At 48.8% G+C, this 15,293-nt stretch overlaps 2 protein-coding genes across 2 annotated transcripts; one reads left to right on the top strand and one right to left on the bottom strand.

Annotated features, from left to right (window-relative positions):
* The first annotated feature begins 5,439 nt into the window (after window positions 1-5,439).
* LOC139831586 (uncharacterized) lies at window positions 5,440-7,547 on the top strand. The gene is made up of 4 exons (XM_071820885.1): window positions 5,440-5,449; window positions 5,593-6,047; window positions 6,121-6,387; window positions 7,482-7,547. Exons 1-4 carry the CDS (start codon window positions 5,440-5,442, stop codon window positions 7,545-7,547), a joined length of 798 nt encoding a protein of 265 aa, XP_071676986.1.
* Window positions 7,548-9,361: 1,814 nt separating this feature from the next.
* On the bottom strand, window positions 9,362-14,931 carry LOC127299817 (probable purple acid phosphatase 20). The gene is made up of 3 exons (XM_051329862.2): window positions 14,593-14,931; window positions 10,414-10,705; window positions 9,362-10,319 (listed from the first exon to the last, which is right to left on the bottom strand). Exons 1-3 carry the CDS (start codon window positions 14,773-14,775, stop codon window positions 9,466-9,468), a joined length of 1,329 nt encoding a protein of 442 aa, XP_051185822.1. The 5' UTR covers window positions 14,776-14,931; the 3' UTR covers window positions 9,362-9,465.
* Window positions 14,932-15,293: the final 362 nt, after the last annotated feature.

Raw genomic sequence — 15,293 nt, 5'->3', positions numbered from 1 at the left:
CACTTTCTCAGCTACGCTCGTAGGAATGACTAGGGCCTCTGCACGGTGGTTGTCTCAATTGCCTGAGTTCAAGGCCCTTTGTCTGATCTGTGCAGCCTCACCGATATTCTCGCCTTGATTGAGGCTCGGGGGGCAGCTGGCCTGGTAGATGCTCTGTTTTAGAAGCCGATTGGGGTGCCATCGGCTGATCCTGCGTCGCAACCTTCTTCAAAAATTGTGAGTTCTTGCAGAAGAGGATCACTGGACCTGGTGGGAGGAATTTAAGGGCTCTCTTGAAGGCTCCACATTATCCACCAGATCTCAAAGTCATCAGTTGAAGAATTGAAGGATGGATTGTAAAAGACTGATGCGTTGCTATCGGCTCATTAAGCATTGGCTAAGGGGACAAATCGGCAAAATCAGTATGAGGGGAAATCGGCTAAATTAGCTCAAGGGAAATCGGCAAAATCAAATTGGGAGAAGTTCTTCATTGATAAGCAGGATTTCTTACATAAAGAGCTGATTGCTCCCAAAAGGAAGTACTAGGGGATACATTGCCCCATCTACTACTACTGATCCTATGCTAAAGGTCCTATCTACGGGCCGTCGCTGCCCTCGTCGTCGCCGTCGTCGCCGCTGTCGGCGCTACTCCCGGCGGGCTCGTCGTCGCTGCTCCAGCGGCCACCGGCCGGGCCTTCGTTGTCCTCGTCCTCCTCGTCAGCGTCGTCGTCATCGCTGTCGAAGTCGCTGAGGTTCCCCGGCCAGGGGCAGAAGCGCTTGGCCGGCGGTTCGTCGGAGGAGGTGTCATCCTCCTCCTCCTCCTTCTCCTCCTCCTCCTCCTCGGGGGAGGTGAAATCGTCGCAGGAGAAGCGATCGTCATCGCTCTCCTCCTCCGTTTCCCCATCGGCGAGGAAGCGGAGGTCACTTTCCCCGTCAGTCGAGGACTTGTCATCCTCAGACCAGACGGAGAAGTCGTGACTAGACTCCTCCCCGGCTTCGATGACGCGGCGGGTGTTGGCCGCGTGGGCCTCCTCCGGGTTCCACTCCGGCGTCGGCTCGCGGGAAGAGGAGGACTGGGTGGAAAGGTCCGATGAAGCAGAGGAGGAAGAAGACATGGTGGCACAGGAGGGCTTTTGGAGTGCTAATGCGAAGGGGATGCGGAAGCGAACTGTTTGGAGCGGTTAAATAAAAGGGGATATAGTGGAAATTCAATGCCACAGCAGTTTCCGAGGAAGTGGTGCTTAACAAAAAAAAAACTGCCAGGTCAGGCGGAGAAGTTGAGAAGGCAAGGCATCATGATGAAGGATACTGCGACGGTTCTGCCACGACATGACCCGACGAAGAAAAAGCAGAGTGATTTTGGAATTATCAATTCCAAAACCAGGGGGGCATGTGTTATCACCAGAATTTGACCGAGTCAGAGGTGGGCCGCAATCAAGATGGGCTTGAAGAATATACATGGAAGAATATACGTGAATCGGCCTTATATGCAAAGTTTGGGCTAGTTTGCCCGTGTATCTGTAATATAGTAGATTACGTGTCGGTTAGTTAGAGTTTGGCTCGTACACGGTTGGGATTATTCCCACGTTAGAAAGTCTACGGACTATAAATATGTATCTAGGGTTTATGAAATAAACAACAATCACGTTCACCACAAACCAATCTAGGCGCATCGCCAACTCCCTTGTCTCGAGGGTTTCTTCCGGGTAAGCATCATGCTGCCTAGATCGCATCTTGCGATCTAGGCAGTACAAGTTTATTCGTTGTTCATGCGTTGCTAAATCGAAGCCTTTTTGATGGCGAGCAACGTAGTTATCTTAGATGTGTTAGGGTTAGCATTGTTCTTCGTATCATATGCTGTCGTCGTGCAACCCTTAGACATCTAGTCGCCCTTACACCTATCTTAGGTGTAGGGGCGGCACCCCGCTTGATCATTATTTAGTAGATCCGATCCGTTATGGTTGCTCCTTGTTCTTCAAGGATTAGTTTAATATCTGCATAGTTAGGCCTTACAAAGGGTTGAAGGATCCAGCGGCGCGTATGGTGTAGTTTGCTAGCCCTAAACAGGATGTTCCGGGGATCAACCTCGTGTTGGTTTTTAGGCCTTGTCTAGGATCGGCTTACGATCACCGTGCGCGGCCGCGAGGCTCAATCACGAGTAGGATGTTCCGATTATGCGGTGAAAACCCTAAATCGTCGTAGATCGTTTTAGCTTTATCTTGATCAAGAAGGACCACCATATATTCGTACACCTTGTGCGAATCATGGGTGGATCGGCTCTTCGAGCCGATTCACAGGACAACCTGAGAGCCGATCGAGGCTCGTATTTAATGTTTACGTGTATGCCATGCAGGAAACTAAGCGAGGCATCTCCATCACCTTCCTGACCAGGTATAGGTCAGGTGGCACGCCCTTGCACCAGCATCGGACGTGCGTGCCGGAGTCTTTGCGGGCCGTCGCTCGGAGGGACCAGGGCCAGCCGCAGCCCTAAGTTGCTCCCGGCTCTCCTGTGTTGCCCGTCGCTGCTCGCCGGTGGGTTTCTGGCCGCAACAGAAGTTCAGAATCTTACCTCTCAGGGTGAAAATCCAAGGTCTGGCTTTAATTAGTTGTGTCTGGCAATGGTCTTGTTGAAGGCATTTTTTTTAGAGCGGGGACTATCTTCTGGGTGAAAACCTAATATCTCGACGACAACGCTTGTGCATTGTTCCCTTCTTGAAGGCGTCGCTTTTGAAAAGTTCGAAGTTCAGGTGTTGTCTTGGTGGTGGATGTATTGTTGCTGCTATGGCTGGAATACCGTAGCAGGACTTTTTATTTCTTAGTTTTTATTCTTTTTTTTGGTGTGTGCATCCATACTATCATTAGGGTACTGCGTTGTTGCAGAGATTGGGTGTAATTGATATCTCTCGATATTAATATATTTCCTTTATCGAAAAACAATACCGAATTGAGGAATAAAATTAAAATAAACAAACTCATAGATTACTTGGGATAAAAACTTTTGAAACTGAAATTCCTGAATTAATTAAGGTGGAATATTGTTCCATAATACAATATAGATAAGGAATGTAAATAAAAAAAAATAAAAAAATCAGAATTAAATGTTACATATAATTATTCCTCACATAAGAATTCTTACAACATTTGTTGAAGTGTTGCAAGCTAGAAAATAAATAAAAAGAAGATTACGAAAAGAACAAAAAGAAAACCTAAACTAATCTTGATCCTCCTCATCTCTCCAATATCTTCCTTTCCTACAATAAGAGAAACAAACAAAGAAAAAGAAATACTAAAGATGGATAAATATCCAACCAGCCGTAAGCTTGCATGAGGAGTGCCGTAAGCTTGCATGAGGAGAAAGAGAAAAGGCTTTTGACAGCTACATGATCAACCATTGTTGTACAGGGGAATGAATCTAGTGCACCCTACATTGCCTAGAAACTACCTAGCAGCACATTGACCACATTCAGGTGGTGTGCTCTTACACACACAGTAACCTACATAGAAATATACAACCTCCGTTCCAAGGCTTAAGACTACTTAGACTATTCATAGTAGGAGTAACATACTAGCTAGTAACATCACACAACTCAAGATATTTTGGTGATATGTTATGACAATGAATGAAGAAAGAGAGTGAGGTGGTAACTATAGCTACTAAGATAAAATGAGTCTACAACATAATAAATAACAGAATGCATGACACCACATATAAGTTTCTACCCACTATGGAGGTAGTAACTTAGATTAGTAACATATGTCATGTTACTATTCTAAGTTACTCCCCACTATGACTAGCCTCGTAGTGGGAGTAACTTCACTAGTAACTAAGTGTCCAACTCATCAAATTTTCTTATGTGGCAGTGAGTTAGTGAGGAGATAGGAAGATAGGGTAACATAGAACATCACATTTTTCAAGATACAATGAGTTTACAAGCTAATTAATAAATACATCTATGATACTATTTTGATGTTATTAACCACAATAGAGGTAGTAACATATGTTACTACTCTATGTTACTTCTCACTATGACTAGTCTAACACATATTTTTTTAAGAAATTCAAGCTATGTTAAGTTTGACTAAGTTTTTATCAAAAATCATTAACATGAAAAATACAAAATCAATATCATTAGATAGATAATGAAATATATTTTCATATGATGTCTACAAAATATGAAATTTGTTCATATTTTTTCTAAAAGTTTGATCAAACTTTGCTTCGTTTGACCTTAAGTCTTAGGATGGAGCTAGTATAAACAACACATCAACCGATTTCCATCTGCTGGCCATTCACCAATGATCTGCACTAGCCAAATAACATGTTCATAACAGCAGTTCCTAGCACTCACCTATTCATCAGGTATCAGCAAGAACACCTCATGATCCAGAAGAACAACACTATAGATAAACCACTAAAATCAACAGTTATATCTTAGGAAGAAGCGGAAGCAGCGAGGAGGTGCAGGCATGCCACAAGAAGCGGGATAGTTCAAAATCCAAAATGAGGCACAATGATTAATACTTGTGCGTTTATTAAGTGAAGTAGAGCATGTCTAGTTTACATCACATCATTGGATGCTCGGATAGTGAATTTATCCAAACTGAAGCATTCCACAAGCACACCCAAATCCTAGGGCTCTGCGTCCCCCAAAGCGTCCCCCAAAGGGATTTGGGACGCGCCGGACAAAAAATGCGTTCCAGCCGCGTCCCCCAAAGCCCATTTTTGTCCGGCGCGGCCCGATACGGTGTCCGGCGCCCCGAGCCCGTCCCCATCCCACAGGGGACGCACCGGGGACGCCGGACACAACGAAAAGCGAGGCGGGGAGTGGCGGGGCCGACTCGTCAGCGGCTCAGTGAAAAATCGTCTCCCACTCCCGCCAAAATCCCGCCCCTCCCGCCATATCGCCCCTATCCCGCCGCACATTTCTGGCCTCCCCCGCCGCCAATTCATTTCTCCTTTACCCGCCGCCGATTCATTTCTCCTTTCCCCCGCCGATTCGTTTCTCCCTCCCGCCGTCCACCCGCCGCCGCTACCTTCTCCCCATTCCATGACGCCGCCGGTAGCCCCCAAGAAGATGGCCAAGAAAGCGGCCAAGAAGCCGCCGGGCAATGCGACGAAAGGGGCGAAAGCGCCGTTCGCGAAGCCGCGGAAGGCGCCGGCCCCGAAGAAGAGGCCGGAAGGATTGTCCGATGATCAGTGGCATGAAGACTGTCTGCGCCGGAAGATGTCGACGGCGGAGCGAAAAGGGCGGAGGGCGGCGGAGCAGGAGAAGAAGGCTTTGGCGGCGCGCCAGCACCACCACATAATGGCCGGGTGTATCGCCGCCACCAACGCGAGCCCATATAGTACGAACGTGCTGGTGTACGTTCCGGGAGTCTTCTCTCCGTCGTCATCCGCCTTCTACAACGACGCCCCCACTCCCGGGTGCGTGACGCCTAACTTGTCGCCGCACTACCAGGATGCGCTACCGTACAGCGGCTTCAACCCCAACAACCTCTACTCCCCGGCGTACGAGCAGCGCGAGCCAGGACCCGGTGCGGACGGCGACCCTTTCACTGGCCGCAGGGGGCCGCTCGAATTCGAGGGCGCCGGTGCTGAGGGTGATGAGGAAGAGGAGGACGATGAAGAGGACGGGGTGGATGACGAGGACGACGACGAGGACGAAGAGGGCGGCAAGGAAGAAGACGAGGAGGGTGCCGGTGACGATGATCTCGTGGAGGTCGACGCGGATGGCGTGAAGACGAAAAAGAAGAAGAAGGCGTCGGGCACACGAGGCCCCAAGTGGACGGCTTTGGAGGATCTTTGTCTGTGCGAGTCGTGGGCGACGGTGAGCCATGACTCCATCATCGGCGCCAACCAAAAACACGGGAAGTATTGGGCGAGAATCAATGCCGAGTTCGATGAGCGCAAGCTCATCAACAGCGAGTACAAGAAAGTGACAATGAAGAGGAGCCAAAAGGCAATGTCGACGCGATGGGCCATCATCCAGGCGTCGGTGAACTCCTTCCATGGATACCATCAGGAATTACTGACCAGAGCCGAGAGCGGCGCCGACCTCTCCCAAATGGTACGCCTCTTTCTTCCATAATCTGTAGCGCCTACATTGTGTTCGATGAAATGATTCCGCTTCCTTTGGCTAGTTTGATAGGGCCATGGAGGTTTACGCGAGGAACTCGGATGGGCATAAGCCGTTCGCGCTGATGCATTGCTATAGCAAGCTCAAAGGGAATGAGAAATGGCGGTTGACGCGCCTGTCGCTGTCCAAGGGGAAGGACGCCATTGATCTGGACACGCCGTCGGCAACGTCGGCAGGGCGTCCTACTGGCAACAAGGCTGCCAAGGCCGCCTTGGCCGACGCCGCGTCGGGTGAGAAGACGCAGGCGTCGATCACGAAATGCCTCGCGGAAGTCTCCTCGACCTTTCTCTCCCGCGCCAAAAAGAACGACGAAAGATGGGCGGAGCTGCTCAAGAGGCAAGAGGAGAAGTTGGAGCTCAAGAAACGCAGGGACGACATGTCCCTGCTAAGAGCGTCGATAGAGGGAATGTCTCCCCGGACGCGGGCGGCGCACAACTTCGTCAAAGGCCAGATCCTCGATGACATCGAAGCCAAAATGGCAGCGGCCGACGCGGCGGCCCAGGAAGCGGCAGCGGCAGCAACTGCGGCGCAAGAGCCGGCTGCAGCGTCTTCGACTGCTACACCATCGTCGGCCTACGCGACGGCGGCGGAGGAGACGGAGTATGCACAGCACCAGGCAGATCGCGACGAGGTCGTCGTGATCCACGGGCCTGCGTGGACTCAGGATACGTCCCCGTCGACCAACCCCTTCTTCTAATTTAGCATGCACTATATGGTCTGTAATATGATCACCGCTACTCTGATCGCGCTACTCTGATCGCCACTAGTCTGATCGGCGGGAACGATCTCTTTTGAATGCAAAATTTGAATTCTTGATTGGGAGCGACGTCCCCTAAAGGCGACACGAACAAAACACGTCCCCCAAACGCTCAATCCGGCGCGGTTTGGGGGACGCGGCTGGAGATGCTCTTATGCAGTAGTGATGGCAACAATATGTGTAAGGGTTTCTCAAACCAATCCCAATTTTGCTCGTGTCATCCCTTTCAAGCCACTGTCATCTCAAACGGAGTGCCCTCGTGATGACGAACAATAATCTATACCTAATAATAAAGGGAAAAGCGTTTCCGTGGTTTAGTCCGTCGTGGTTCTTGGTTCGTCCGTAGCTTTGTTCGTCCGGCGCGTTACTTTGCCTTGCTGCGTTAGAATCGGTTCCGGATACAAATTGATCCTATCTGTACCGAGTCCGCATGGGAGCCCACGAGCGATACGTCTCGCATCCACCCCGCCTGATACGGTTCGCTTCTGCCCCGCCTTCATATACACCAGGACACCCAAAACCCGACATCGAAATCGCTTGCCGCGATGGATCAGAGAACCGGGCGATGGCAGGAAAAGAGGAGTCCTTCTCGTTGTGTACACGTGCAGCACCGGGCGATGGCAGGAAAAGAGGATGTCACCAGCATGGAGCGTCTCTTCGTTTCTTTCGTCTGAAGTGGGAGAAATTGCTACGCCTGGACTCCTAGCAACCTGGGAAGAAAATTCAATCGTCGTGTCCGCCGGTAACTGTCGCCGCACCCGTCCTTGGACGCCAAGAAGATGGACCTCGCTGAGGCAGTCGCAAGAAGGCCTCTTGCGGCACCGGGGACCACCAACACTCCATGAAGCCTGACGGCGACCGATCAGCCGCGAAGCTCGAGCTCGCCTCATTCCTCCATGTAGTTGTCCTCTTTTCCTTGGGCGATCGGTTCTTTTGCATCAAATATTAGACAATAATATTAGACAATCGAATCTCTGTTTTGGTATACGAACCGCTGTCCCGGACGACCACGTCTAGAAAGCAGCATACCTGCGCGCGCGGACCGGCCATGCCGAGCTCAAAGCTGGAATTTCTCCTACCATGTCAGGCCTGGTCTCCTGGCCTTGCTCCTAAAAAGAGTCCCAAACAAAAGGTCTGTATAAAAAGGTCATATATACACCGCTCGAGCCTCCTATCGATCAACCAACACAATCTACGAAATTATCGCTGGATAAAAGCGTCGATATGAAGTTCGTGCGGCGTGCCTCCTGTAAAAACGTGAGCATGATGAGCACAATATTCGCTTGCAAGTCTAGAATCAATAGAATTTCGTGATTTTTCGTCGAGGATCCCATCGAGACCAACTTCGTGGCGCCGTAACCTGCTAAGCAACCTTGCATGGCTCAATTTCTTCCATCGCATGAGGCGAAACTCGAGCGATCCCCGCCCGAGCAAGGCTAGGGGTCGTGTGCAGACCATAACGAAGGATCGGCTGACGGCAGTTGCTTGATCGCATCCGAACACATCCTCTCCATCGGTGACCGAGTCGACGACTCTCGAAGTGATTCCGCCGTGCCACATGTTTATCGACATACCCGAGTGGCATCAGGAATGGTGGTGGACAACACGGGGTGGCTGCAACCATGGTGTGGCGTTCGAGTCGGCGGCAGACCTAGACATCAGCGTTGTGCAAGTGCGGATGGGTGCAACGGTGGAGCAGTGTTTGAGTCTGTAGCTGAGCTGTAGCTGAGCATGAGCATCGTCATGGACAGTAGGCGGCGGCCGCAATGGTGGTATGCCGTTCGAGTTGGTAACGGAGTTCGACATCAGCGTTCTCGCGGACAGCAGAAGCCAGCCCGCAGCGGTGAAAGGATTGACCTGAACGGATCAGGCTAGAGCTGAGCGAGAAGAGCAAGTAAGAGGCATGGTGTATGGCCAAAGTCGTCCTTGCTTGCTTCCAACGTGGTCATGCAGAGATTCTGCCGGCTACAATGAAGGTTTGAACAACGTCCAGATTAAGGGCTGGCCTATGCTATTCAGAGGCTGCTCCGCACCTCTAGGGTCATTACTAATATATATCGTCTGAATTCCAAAGTATGGGGCCGAGCAGTCTTCGTACTTCACTCGACGACAATATCAAAAGGTTGTTTGTTCATGAGCACGAAGGCTATTTTTCTACTTTAATTGCTCCTGACTTATTTAGATGACCGTAAAATTTAGCATTAGTAAGATTTTGAGGACTCGAGCTGGGCAACGCATTGTGAAGGCCACTGTGACCTCGATCTAGGGCGACGGGGTGCAAGCCGCTGGTGCCCTGAGCCAGGACAGAGCGGTGTGCATACCGACAAGTCCTTGAGCTAGGTGGCACAAGGTGTAGGCCGACAGATCTTCGAACAAGATGGTGTATAGGGGAATTTGAGGAAGGGGAAGCCAGTGCGGCACGATGTTGTTGGTGAGGAGGAAAAGGGGCGGAGGAAAAAGGTCTTGTGGCACGCATGACTAAGAAGCAGACGAAGAATCCGTAGCAACGCACGGGCAATTTTGCTAGTAACTACCAATACCGAACACATACATCATGTATCAAGAACATATATGTATCGGCTGCTGATCTGATCACTTTTTGTTACAGGCAGGGTTTGACGCGAGGCTGGTGATCCAGACCTGGTCGGTCACCACCGGCTCGTTGTCGTCGTTCCGGTGCCACGTCCACAGCGCGTGCGTCGTGTTCGCGACCTGCAGCCTTCCATGCCCGAAGCTGGCCTCCCGGTACACCGACGTGCTCGGCTGCGGGTCGATGTACTTCTCCGCCAGCCCTTCCCGGTTCCCGCCGTCGCCGATCGTCACGTACACCGGCCCGCACCGGTCCTCCTTGCCGCCGTACACACGCGTGAACCTCTCGTACGCGTGCACGTGCCCGGCGAACACCGCGTCCACGCGCGCGCCGTAGAGCATCGCCTCCATGGCGTCGCGCATGGCGTCGCCCTCCCCCTGGTGTGCCTCGTTGCTATTGTACCACGGCGCGTGCACCAGCGCAACCACGAACGACGCCTTGCTCCGGTCGATCCTGGCGAGGTCGCCCTGCAGCCACCTGTGCTGCGCCGAGCCGGTGTCATAGTCGGTGTACGAGCCAAGCATGATGACGTGCACGGCACCGCCGGCCACGTCGAACGAGTAGAAGAGGTTCGACCCGGACGGCGAGGCGCCGGCGTCGTACGGCATGCGCCACCGCGCGTTGTAGGCCTTGAACGGGTGCTCGATGAGCGGGATCTTCTCCACCTCGTGGTTGCCCTGGGTCACCATCCACGGCCGCGCGCTCGCCAGCGGCTCCACCAGGCGCCCGTACGAGTCCCACCGCGGCTGGTCCAGGTCGGCGTACGAGAGGTCGCCGGGGAGGAGCAGCATGTCGTAGTCGGCGGCGGCGATGTGCTGCAGCGTGGAATTCGTCCATTCCGTCTGCCCCAAATCGCCTGCACTTCCATTGCAGTGAGTCGCATGACAGTCATCAGAAACTTGGAAATTGATTGATGTCAAAACTGACAGCAAGCCGCATTTCATTCGTACCGGCGATGACGAAGTTGAAAGGGAGTCCTGAGGGGGCCGTCCTGAAGGAGAACTCGCGCGACGGGTCGGAGCTGCACCGATAGTAGTACGTCGTGCTAGGTTTCAGTGGACCGACCACGGCGTTATGGATGTTCCCAGAATGATACAAGACGTAGGAGTACGCCGTGGTGCTTCCGGTCACCGAGAATGGGTACTGGCCTGGAGCCGTGCCGTACTCTACCGTGGCCGGTGCGTCGTCGTCGGTGATCCATGTCACCCTCATCTGGTCAGGGCCTACAGCCGACACATGCACCTGAAAGTTGTACCACAGTATGAACAATAGAACAGCTAGTGACTCATATATTTTGTACCTACTACAGCAATTCATGACACAAATCGTAGTGTTTCATCTCAACTAGTACAATTTATTCTAGTTTAGCAACAAAAAGACTAATACCATATCGTACAAAACAGATTGCCAGGAGCAATTTTTTTCTCGTTTTCTGAAATATCTGGGTAGACGAACTCTGTTCATTTCACACTTCTATTTTAAATTCTCTAATCAGTAAGGCCCCTTTCTAATCAACATATTAGTTAACTGTGCACACGACAACAATACCTAAATTCAGGAAACAGTGAACTTCCATGCTGCAGAACAAGATGTCAACATGAATATTGGCTTAGTAGTAAGTAAAACATGTTTCAATCACATCAAGTGTGATGTTAAACGAGTCTTAAAAGAGAAGCACAGTAGTTTTCAGGAGGAAATGTTTGTTGTCAAAATGTGTTTACTCTTCAGGTAGTACTACCCATGCCATACTGACAATGACCAAACTCTGCAACGGCAAATATGTGAGCGCAGTTTGCTTCGTGGGACTGTAATAGAAGAAAGGTCAAGACTTATGTGGTAATAAAAAATACTCCATCCGTCCCAAAATGTGAGGCATCTAAGGATTAGTAAAAAGTTAAATCTTACTAACTTTGACTAAATATTTAGGAAAAAAATTACATCTATAATATCGAATGAACACATTAAGAAAATATACTTCGTGGTGAATCTATTGATATTGACTCAGTATTGTAAATGTTCATTTTTTTACGTATAAACTTAGTCAAACTTTAAAAACGTTAACTTTTGAATAATACAGGGGTTGTTGAAAAGATTTAGAACATTACAAACATCCTAGACCATATATAGAGGAAAAAAGATTACTGCATGCCAGATTTGGGGTTTTAGTCACAATTTCGCTTATAATTTATTACTGGAAGTGGCAAGGACAATCCAACGTCGTTTTCGTGATTATATTCAGAAAATGTATAATGTCCATGTGAAAAGAGATGATGTTTTACTTTTGGAAAAAGAAGATGATTGATGAACGTCATATTTGGGTTTTTAGCCAGAGTTTTAGTAGAATTTTATGGACAAGGATTTTGTGCACATGGGAGTCAGTGCTCCCTTCACTTTTGGATTTTTGAAAATTTCAGATTCTCATATTTCTCTGCTTTCAAGAATTATGACATTAAATATGTAGATAGATGTGTATACGAGGGTTGGAATCAAAAAAAATCTCGTCAAAAAATACGTTATATTTTTGGAGATGCAAAAAAGACAAATTTCTGACAGTACACTGACAAAATATACGTATTATTGTACTACTATTTATAGTCAGAAATTTGTCTTTTTTTATTTTCCAAAATACAAAGTATTTTTTAATGGGACTTTTTTGACTACACTCCTCGTATCTAAATCTATCTACATATTTAATGCCATAATTTTTAAAAACATAAAAGAGCGAGGTTTTGAAAATTTTCAAAAATCCAAAAGTCCAAGGAGCACTTGTGCTCATGTGCACATGGTACTTTCCGGAATTTTATGGCTTAAAGAGGCAGCAGGAATCCAACGTCGTTTCCTTGCTTTCATTCAGAAACTGCATAAAGATTGTAAACAGAGATGATCTTTGATTGCCCTTACTACGTTACCAGTTGCAGAAAATGGCACTATCTACACATGACTGAAAAGTTTCACAGTTTGCATATACAGATAAAGGATGTGCCTACTCCAATCTTGAGTACTGCATTTAATGCAAGTGTGAACATTTGAATGCTTGGGTCTATGGCTTTAGCGTGAGCCAGGCCAACAACACAGGACTCTATCATGCTTGCAACAATTGTTTCCACACAGGCCGGACAGTACCCTGTTTATGTTCTTTGATCAAAGGTAGCTTTTTACCAACTACAGTTACTCATATGACAAGCTATAATGTTGCATCTTAACTTCAATTTGTTCTGGTTTAGCAAAAAAAAACTAATACCAAAACAGACGAAACAGTTTACCAATAGCAAGTTTTTTTCTGCTTTTCTGAAATGCCCGGGGTAACCGAGGTCAATTCATTTCATACTTCTTATTTAAATTCTCTATCAGTAAGTCCTCTTTCAAATCAATCTATTAGTTAATTGTGCATAAGAAAACAATGTCTAAATGCAGGAAACAGTGAACTTCCATGCTGCATAGTGCATACCATAGTGGAGACATTTGTTCCACATGAATACCGGCTTAGTAGTAAGCAAAAAAAAATGTTTTAGCCATATCAAGTGTGATGTTAAATGAGTCTTAAAAAGAGAAGCACAGTATATTTTAGGAGGAAAAGCTTTTGCTATCAAATTGTGTTTGTCTTCTCTTCAAGTATTATCCATGTTTCATTTTAGTCTAGTGTGTCTACCCATGTCATAGTGACAATGACCAAACTCTGCAACGGCAAACATATGAGCAAACATGCGACCGCAGCTTTGCTTCATGGGACAGTAATAACCGATACGTCAAGAATTGTATGATAAGCTGTAAATAGACCAGCCAAATAATACAGGGGCTGTTGAAATGATTTGAAACATTACAGTCTTTCCTACACCAAAGAGGAAAATGATTACTACATGCCAGATTCGGGCTTTTAGTCAGAATGCCCCTTGTAGCTTATGACAGAAAGAGGCAGGAGCAATCCATGATTACATTCAGAAAAATGCATAATTTCTTTCAAAAGAAATAGTTAGTTTTGGAAAAGATGATTATTACTGAGTGCCATATTTGGGTTTTCACTGAAAGAGATGATCTTTGATTGCCCTTGCTGCCTTACCAGTTGCAGAGAATGGCACAATCTACCCATGACTGAAAAGCTTCAGAGTTTTGCATAAACAGGTACAGGATGGACCTAATTCCGTTCCTGAACACTACATTTAATGCAATTGTGAACATTTGAATGCCTGGGTTCATGGCTTTAGCGTGAGCTGTGCAGGCCAACAGCACAGGACTCTTATCATTCTTGCAACAACTGTATTCACACAGGCCGGACAGAAGTTTGGCATGTTATGGGCAGATAATTAAGATCGTATTCAGTAGATATTTGAAAGGGCAAGACATGAGGCATGGCTCGAGACTGTCATCATTAATTGCAGCACTAACCGTATTCAGTATAGTAGATAATATTTGCAGGGAAAGGGCAAGACATGAACCATGGCTCGAGACTGTCATCATTAATTGCAGCACTACCGTATACTGCACTAGGAGGAAGATATTGCAGCACAGGCAGCATTAAGCGAAAGATATTGCTGCTTTTCCGTTTAGGAGCATGATTAAGCAGTACTATACCAAAAGATATGATAATGCTGGGGCCAGCTATGGCAACTAGGCCGCCAAACCACATGCCGACATCTCCAGAAACGAAGCCAAAGGTTGGGAATCAATCGTGAATATGGAAGCAAGAAGATATCCGGAAGTTTAGCCCGCCTTGGTTTCTTCTTCCTTGTCGCCTTCTCTAGCTAGGACACACTAAACAAATGTAGATCCGCAGCGGAATGCTGACGTTCGAGTCCTGCCGCGCGCGAATCCAACCAGTATCCTGGGATCATACAGTTGTTAATTCCTTCCTAACTTAGCATGCGTGGACACTAGAAACAGGCGAGGTTGCTGCGGGGGTTAGGATTCTTGGTGTCGTTGGACATTTTCCCCGACTAACACTCGATCATCTACCGAAGAAAAAAAAAACTCGAAAGTGATCTCGACGCACGGCTGATATTTCAAAAATTCGGGCCGCGAAACGGTTTGAACACGCATGGCGGCCGTGGTTTCGGAATCTAAGATGTGCTGAAGAAAACAACGCTAGCTAGGCAGGAAAGAGAGCAACATTCGAGGAAGCGCGGCCGGCGTACCTGCTGCGGCGTCTGGCCGTCGGCGTCGGCGTGGGCGGGCACGGAGAGCGTCGCCCTGGCCCTCGGCCGCACGTACGGCGACGTCACGGCGAGGCACGGCGTGGGCAGCGACGACAGCGCGGAGGCGGCGAGGACGAGGAGGAGGAGAGCGAGCGGCGCCGCCATGCTGTTCTTCTTCCCCATCGCCGTGTGACCGTGGACCGAGAGGAGGCGTGGGCTGAGAACTGGAGTGGAACGATGGGTGGTAGATGGATCATGGATGGGAGCACGAGGAGGATATATAGGAGGCCGGGGGGTTGGCCGTCCGGGTCGGCACGGCGGGGACGAGACGCGACGCTGTTTCTGGAGTGCACACAATAATGGCGGGCCGCCGTGGATACTGGACAGATATAGACGATAATTAAATTGTCTCCAGGTACGTACTAGGAATCTGTGACTCCTGGATCCGTTATCGCGCCAACTTTGGGCGACTTTCTTCAACAGATGTTCTTGCTGCGGTGGGCGAACTCGGCCGTGTTCTTCGGTTGGGCGGTTTGCGCGCGCGTGTCGGGGCCTGGCCGCCTTTCCGTTCGCCCGTGGCGTGGCGTCAGTGCCGTTGTGGCTGGCCGCAGTGGAGACTTGTTAGCTAGCTTCAACAATGTGGACCGAGTGTACGGATAAGACCTTTTACCATTTTGTAGATTCGATCGTTTTGATTTTTA

This window comes from Lolium perenne, chromosome 5, assembly GCF_019359855.2.
Source record: "Lolium perenne isolate Kyuss_39 chromosome 5, Kyuss_2.0, whole genome shotgun sequence".
Lineage (NCBI taxonomy): Eukaryota > Viridiplantae > Streptophyta > Magnoliopsida > Poales > Poaceae > Lolium > Lolium perenne.
Note: the sequence above shows the minus strand (reverse complement) of the source record. Positions and strands in the feature narration are given on the sequence as shown.

Coding starts and splice junctions, on each gene's coding strand:
- LOC139831586 (XM_071820885.1), top strand. Junction 6,048..6,120: donor GCGCCGACCTCTCCCAAATG/GTACGCCTCTTT, acceptor TCCTTTGGCTAG/TTTGATAGGGCCATGGAGGT. Junction 6,388..7,481: donor TCACGAAATGCCTCGCGGAA/GTCTCCTCGACC, acceptor GTACACGTGCAG/CACCGGGCGATGGCAGGAAA.
- LOC127299817 (XM_051329862.2), bottom strand. CDS start 14,775: ATGGGGAAGAAGAACAGCATGGCGGCGCCGCTCGCTCTCCTCCTCCTC. Junction 10,706..14,592: donor ACGGCCAGACGCCGCAGCAG/GTACGCCGGCCG, acceptor TACAACTTTCAG/GTGCATGTGTCGGCTGTAGG. Junction 10,320..10,413: donor TTTCAACTTCGTCATCGCCG/GTACGAATGAAA, acceptor ATGGAAGTGCAG/GCGATTTGGGGCAGACGGAA.